This window comes from Neopelma chrysocephalum, unplaced genomic scaffold (assembly GCF_003984885.1).
Source record: "Neopelma chrysocephalum unplaced genomic scaffold, ASM398488v2 Primary Assembly neopelma1_293, whole genome shotgun sequence".
Classification (NCBI taxonomy): Eukaryota; Metazoa; Chordata; class Aves; order Passeriformes; family Pipridae; genus Neopelma; species Neopelma chrysocephalum.
Genome location: NW_020897955.1, coordinates 53,233 through 60,475, shown reverse-complemented (window position 1 = coordinate 60,475; position 7,243 = coordinate 53,233). Strand labels below are relative to the sequence as shown.

The 7,243-nt window shown below is 54.3% G+C and overlaps 1 protein-coding gene across 1 annotated transcript in view; it reads right to left on the bottom strand.

The window, feature by feature from the left end:
• Window positions 1-6,304, bottom strand: part of HCLS1 (hematopoietic cell-specific Lyn substrate 1) — a 15,078-nt gene extending 8,774 nt beyond the window's left edge. The window contains exons 1-5 of the mRNA XM_027704867.1: window positions 6,065-6,304; window positions 3,789-3,872; window positions 2,552-2,625; window positions 1,679-1,808; window positions 364-474 (exon numbers count right to left, since the gene is read on the bottom strand). Coding sequence (XP_027560668.1) covers window positions 364-474; window positions 1,679-1,808; window positions 2,552-2,625; window positions 3,789-3,872 — 399 coding nt within the window. The 5' untranslated portion in view covers window positions 6,065-6,304. The remainder of the gene's footprint in view (window positions 1-363; window positions 475-1,678; window positions 1,809-2,551; window positions 2,626-3,788; window positions 3,873-6,064) is intronic.
• Between the last annotated feature and the right edge of the window lie 939 nt (window positions 6,305-7,243).

Sequence of the window (7,243 nt, the reverse complement as noted above, 5' to 3'; positions counted from 1 at the left end):
CCCCAGGATGAACAGCACAGCCCCTGGATGAACAGCACAGCCCCTTGGCAAACCCTGTGCTGCCTGGATGGGACACATCCAGCAGAGTTACCTGCACAGTGCCCCACAGTGTGTCACTGGCCACTGCCCTGCACATGGGTGAGCTGTGCTTCAGTGAGACTGTGGTACATGGCACAGCTCCACCTGCACCCCCCGAGCTTGGAGAACTGAGCCACAATCTGGCAGCAGCAGTGTTTAGGGGCAGCACAGGCAGCAGTGTTTAGGGGCAGCACAGGCAGCAGTGTTTTAGGGCAGCACAGCCAGCAGTGTTTCAGGGGCAGCACCAGCCACAGGGACACATTTCAACTGCACTGTCCAACCCACCTTGTCGGCTCGGTCCCGCTGGACTCCAAACTTTCCCCCAAAGCCCTGGGCTGCATCGGTCTGCGAGGAGTGCTTCCCAACATCAGCAACGTACTCGTGTCCCACTGCACACTGAGGGGGGAGACAGAGTGACATGAACACCCCCAGTCAGGCTGGGGCAGGCACAGCCCCCGTGGCTGCACCAACGCGCTGCTGGGACACTCAGACACGAGTGAGGGGTCCAAGCTGACCGTGCCAGTGCTGGCCATGCCCTCCACGTGGCCTTTGCCAGCACCAGCTCTGCTCTGAGGCCTGGGAGCAGCCTGAAGGGCTGCCATGCCACAAATTGGTCCCCCTGCCAGCTCACCAGAAAAAGTGTGGGATGCCAAATACTGGCTGCTCCCAAGTGCCAGTGGAGCAGTGTGGTGGATAATCACATGGGAAACAGGAGAAACAGGGACACACAGCTGAGAACTCCAGACAGCAGGTCTGGCACCCACCCCCTATTTGTGTATCAGAGTGAGGGCGAGCAGACCTGGCTGGGGTCACCCTTCCTGCCTGCCACAGGCCAGGCCAGGGCCCTGCTCTCCCTGCCAGAGGTGCTGCGGCCAGGAACCACACACCCTCCACGCCAACATGGAGCAGCTGTGATCAGACTCTGCTGGAGCAGAGTGAGGGTGTTTTTGTTGAGCAACTTCTTGGCCTTTGTCTAGTTTTACCAGGATGCTGCAAGCACTCAGCCTCTGGCAGGGAGAGCTGGGAGTTTGTCAGGACAGTCTGTTTCTCACTCTGCCATCCTGATATCCTGCAATCCCACAGTGACCACACCTACTGAACATTACTGCCATTTAACACTCTCACTTCTGATAAAAGAAGTATTAAACCCTGAAAGGTGCAGGAAGAAATGTGATTATGATTGTCACAAAACATAAACCAGATCTGGTGTGAGAACAGAGAATACAAACTAGGGATTCATCCCAGGGAGCTACGAGGTCTGTAATGCAAAATATAAGAGAATCATTGTTTCTTAGTTGTCCAAGCACAAGTAGGGAGGCACCTGATTTAACTGTTATGCAGCAGATTTGATCAGCCACAGAATTTCCTTCTTCACAGCTAAAGGGAGAATTGCCAGGAAGTTGTAGAGAGGAGTTACACAAATGGAATCAAACAGATCCTGGAGACAGAGTATGGTCTAGCTGGACATGTGTGAATCTCTGCAGTTATATCAGCTCTCCATTCTCTCCCTTCAGGGTCCAGCCAGAAAACATGGATAGCCCTTGCTTTATGAGAAAACCCTTTTCCACTGGGGCTCAAAGAAGCCCTCCACAGCTGTTACCTTGTCCATTCGGTCCCTCTCTGTTCCAAATTTGCCTCCATAGCCATAGGAAGCCTTGGGGCCAGTCTCCATCTCCTTCTTCTTGATGACCTCATGTTCCTCTGACACCTTGTTCCTCAGCTGATGGATGCTGGTGAGACAGAGACAGGGCAGGTCAGTGTGGGATGGAGCAGAGCTGTGCAGCCAGCTGGAGCATCCCTGTGCCCCTGCCCCAGCCAGAGGCCAGCACAGAGCAGGACACACACCCACTGCCAGCTGCCATCGTGTTCCCACTCGGGGTTCCCCGGGTGCCAGGCACACACACACAGCCAGTACTGTGGCAGAGAGGGTGGGACCCCGGGGCCTGCCGAAGGACCAGAGCAGGGTGGGCTCTGGGGGGACATCCAGCCCCCCTCCTGCAGCCACACCCCGGCTTCCCCAGGATCCCACACCTCCCTTTCTCTGTGTGCTGCACCGTCCGCACTGCAGGGCTGGGCTGGGCTGTCCCCAGGGTCACTCTGGCCGCAGTTCAGGGCAGCGCTGGGCTGTCCCCAGGGTCACTCTGGCCGCAGTTCAGGGCAGCGCTGGGCTGTCCCGAGGGAGCTGCTGCCGCGGGTCAGTCCCGGGCAGGGAAGGAGCGGGAAGCCTTTGCACCGGGACTCGCCCGCTGACGCCCCGCAGCAGCACGGGTGGTGCCTGGATCCCACTCCGCAAACCAGCCCTTTTGTGGCCGGTTTGAGCGGCCGCCGCCGCCCCACGGGGCGCGATGTGCCCGCGGTGCCGCCCCGGTGCCCGTCCCGCACCCCCGGTGCCCGTCCCGCACTCCCGGTGCCCGTCCCGCACCCCCGGTGAGTTCGTTCTCCGCCCGCCCGGGCCCGTTCCCCCCGCACTCACTCGATGTGCCCGGCGCGGCCGGAGCCCTCGATGGTTTTGGCTCCCCAGCGCTGCTCCCGCTCCGAGATGTCGTTCTGCGGGCGAGGCGCGGCCGTCAGTCCCCGTCCCGCACCGGGCACGGACCGGGGCTCCCAGCGCCCCATCCCCGCACCGGGTACGGACCGGGGGTCCCAGCGCCCCATCCCCGCCGCAGCCCCGCAGGTCCCCCCCAGCTCCGCAGGGCCAGGAGCAGCAGGAATGCTGAGGAATTCACTGTCGGGAAAACACTGGAGAAGCCGCAGTGACCGCAGCCCTCTGTTCTCCCAAGCTTGGCTATCACAGCCTCGTTTTGTAGCTTTGTGGAAGGTCTGAGCGTGCATTCGATAACATGAAGCATGAACAAAGTCTTTCCTAATATGCAGCAAAGCTGAAAATATGTATATATAAAAGAATTAAAATTACATAAAAAGTCTCATCCTGTTCAGGCTTAGTTTGAATGCTTCCACAAATAGAAAAAATGAAGTAAAAACAAGGAAAAAAATTGACAGCATAGATTTTTCCTAAGACATTAATAATTTCGAACTTTGAGGAAGGGAATTCTCTTGCTTTTCTGTCCCAAACTAGGATTTCTAACTGGAAATAACTAGGCAAGATTGGACCTCAAAAACACAGGGCTCTTGTGTAACAGGAGAGACTTATTAGGAAGGGAATAGAGAACCAAAAGGAAAATGAAAACCATGACCCTGTATGAATGCAGGGAGTTCCCCAGGCTGAGCCCTTCTGCTCTCTCAGCTCACCCAGAGTTAGACTAGGTAGAAAATAAATATATGAGAGGCACAGAGCTGCACCTGCACAAGCTGACTACATACAGTAGGATTTTCCATCTGGAAATAAAGACAAATGAGGGAAATGCTGGATCCTCTACAGTTACAAACAGTGTGGGACAGAGAAAATATAAGTGTTCACTATGTCTTGTAACATGGGTTGTGGGGAGGACAAGGGAAGCTACCAAGGAGCAGGTTTAGAAAAACCTGACTATTCTGTACTCCTCAAGTGCCATTACTTGTGGTCAGACACAGAGGTGCACTGATGTAGGAAGTTCTGGAAACTAAACGTGGAGATGGGGCAGAGGTGGCTCAGAGAGGTGACTGATGGTTCCCCGTGCTGAGCCCCAGCCCTGGCCCAGCTGAGCAGCAAGTGCCCAGGGCCAGGAACCCTTCACACCACCAGTGTAACAGTTACCACACCAGGAACTCACCACAAAATCCGGGTCTGTGTCCCAGTCATCTCCCTGGGGCTCCACCTTCACTGACACGTCGTGTCCCACAACCGCCTTCCACATCTGCACAGGAGGACACGGTGTCACCCAGCTGTCACCCAGGGCCCAGCACGTGGGCAGAGCTGGCTCACAGCCAGCCATGGCAGAACTTGGGCTGGGAGGGGCCCTTGCAGGCCACTTGCCCTCATACACATGCCCCTCATACAGCACAGGGTACCCCAAACCAGCTACTGCTCCTGAGCCTCAGAACGTCTTACAGCAAAACACAGAGGGAATGTAGGTGTGAACCACAGCCTCCAGGCACCCTGACTGCAGTTCAAACACACACCTCGTTGTGATGGAAATGAGTGTTGGCATCCAAATGCCAGAATCTGCTTTTCCAACACGGTTAATTTTCTGTGCTGTGAGATGCTGTTCCCCACGTTAACACAGTTGATTTTCTGTGCTGTGAGATGCTGTTCCCCACGTTAACCCCCCCCAGCAGCACAGTCACACCATTGCCACATGCTCCCATGTGCTGCTGGACCTGGGGGGGACTCTTCAAGCCTCTTGTCTGTTTTCCAACCTTTTAACCCCTGCCCAGTAGCCTATGGAAGGCTCAGGGCAAGACTGGACACTGGAGTGACAGGGCTGGAGCCGTGTGGTGTTTGTGTCTGTCATACAGAGAAAACAGGAAACGGGACTAAAAGCCCCGAGGGTGCAGGGCTGGATGGGCTGAGGCTGTGGGGGAACAGCTCCCACAGGCCTGGAGGAAGTGATGGGCCCAGGAAGAGGAAGTTAAAAGTAACATGAAATCTAAAACTCCTCTGTGTCATTTTCAAGGTGACTGTGAAAAAAGATGATGAAAAAGCCCCTCCCAAAAGTTTTCACAAAACGAGAAAGAGGGAAGATGACACGAGCTGCCAACACCCCAGAGCAATCGTTCTCAGCAGAGCTCTCATATTCCAGCCCTTTACTGTCTGCAGTGCTGAGGAGCTCTGAATTATTCTCAGTGTTGCCCAAAGCAGCTTTTCCCTGGGGCAGAGAGACAGAACAGAATGTGCAGGAAAGACTGAGCTGAGCCCTGTTCCCCATCACACCAGGCTGTGACCAGACCAGTGGGAGGGAGGAGACCTCCTGTGTGCTGGATCCTCAGTTACCAGCAGCTTTTCCCATGTGCTGCACCAACCCCTCCCTCCCAGGGCCGTGTGGGAGCTCAGACAGCCCTGAGTGCTCGGGGATTTGCCCTCCCTGCAAGCGAAATGTTTGTGCTGAGTAACTGAGTAATTCTCTGTTTATGCTAAGTAATTAACTGTACCACATCAAAAGCTGTTTAGGTGAATAACCTTCCAGTTCAGTGCAGCACACTGCTTGGTTTCAAGCTGTCCTTTCCAGTTGTCCAGAGAACCAGCACTGTAAGGCCAGGGAGCAAAGAGAACAGAAACTAAAGCAGCAGGGATGAGGCTTTCTTTTGTTAAGCAAAAGCCAGGTGGTCAGCTGAGGGAGAGGATGTAGGGCCAAGGCAGATTCACAGTTTTAAGCCTTCTGCAGGTGCCTCAGGACCATAGAAGTTCTGTGCCATTCCCCACTCACAGCAATCCTGGGCCCAGCTGAATACAGCTAATTGCACTTGGAAGCAGGGAAAGCAGGAAGGCTCACGTGGGCTACACTGGCACAATCTAGCAACACCTTTCTTCTCCTTTTCCCCTCCCTAATTTATTGGCATCTCTCACACCAAAGATTTTTAAAGGTTCTTGCTCATTTTTGTAAAGGATAAACCAGCAGCAATAACCAGCTAGCACAGGGCTTTTCATCAGGGCAGCTGATCTGAGCTCAAATCAAGTGGTTCAGGGCTTTAAATGCTGCTGTAAATGGTTCTTGAGCGCTCATTCTCCAAAGCCACCTGCCCTGCATGGTGGGAACCATGACAAACCACAGATTGTAATCGCACTGTGATGCTCCAGACACCCCCATAGTGAGAAATATCATCTCAACCCCTTAGTTTGTCTCATTTTCCCCCGTGAAAACATCCACTACAGCACAAATACAGGGCTACCACACAGCACAGTCGTGCTGGTAGGTTTGGAAATGTGGTTCTTTAGAGGCTCAGACACAAGAGCAACAACGATGACAGGACAACAGCCTGAGAAGCAAACGCCGAGCGTTACCCACTCGAACGTGCTGGGTCAGGAAGGAGTTCTCTGCCCACCAAACCCCACTTTTTTTGGTAGTCAATTCTCAATTCCCACTCCCAAAACACACTCAAGCTTTCTTACCTTTAAAGGTTCCTGCTGGCAAACTTGCTGCTCTTTGCTCAGGAACCTGCTGCCTGCAACAGCTTTGGGCCTGTGTCTGCTCCGAGTTCCTGTTTTAACTTCAGCTCTCTTCACTTCCTGCACCCCAGCCCCCAGCTCTGCTCAAGTCGTGAGTCCCCAGACCTGCCCCAGTTCCCTCCCTTGCTGCCTGTGCTCCCAGATGCTGACACAGCACACGGCCAGTGCTTCCCCACCGGCACAGAGGATCCCACCTTGTGTCCGAAGGAAGACTCTCCCATGGTTATAAAAAACTAAGTTCTGGTGGAGACAGCAGTCCTGGAGCCAGCATTCATATCTTGGGCATGCCTGTTTCTTCTGGTATCTCTCCCCATTGCTGGGAGGATTGAGGAAAACACTGACTGTCCTCTTGAACCTTTTCCTGTTCTTCCCAGCGCCTCGAAAACCCCTTTGATCAACCCTGTTGCAACATCACCAGTACCCACATGAAAGAACCACAGTCTGAGGGCTGCACTGAGCTCAGTCAGTCCTCTGGTGACATCCCTAATTCAGGCCCCAGGGAGGCAGCAAACCGCCCTGAAATCAGGGTCTGGTCTGCACAGGGGGCCTCTGTTCTGCTCAGGAGTGACTGTGACCATCCCTCTCTGCTGTTTCTCCTCAGCACTGGCCTTAGTGCAGCTCTTGTGAGAGGGGGGTTGATCTGACCTCGGTGAGGGCACCTGCAGAGGTTCCTCTTCTGCTACCTCATCATGTGCATTGTCTGTCAGTCCCAGAGCCTCACATCTGTCCTGGAACGGGAGCGGAGTGTTGGGAGCTTCCCTTCACAGCTCCATGCAGTAACCTGCAGCCACTCCTCCCTATCCTGTGACACCACCCTTCTCCTGGCACAGGACCAGACCCCGGCCCAGCTCCAGGGGTGGTGCTGAACTGGCCTGTGTGTCCCAGGGATGGCAGAACACAGCTCTGTTGGTCGACCTCCTTCTCAGGTTCTCTTGCAGAAGATCAAAACCGAGGCAGGACAGGTCTACCAGAGAAGAAACAAAATGTTGAAACGTTTGAGACAGGAAACATCAGCTAAAAGGCCCAGTCTTTCATCAGGTCAAACCACAAAGCTGTTCAGTCAGACTATGATAATCAGACCAGGAGTTTCTTCTGAGGTTTTATTTCTGTGTTTAATCTAAG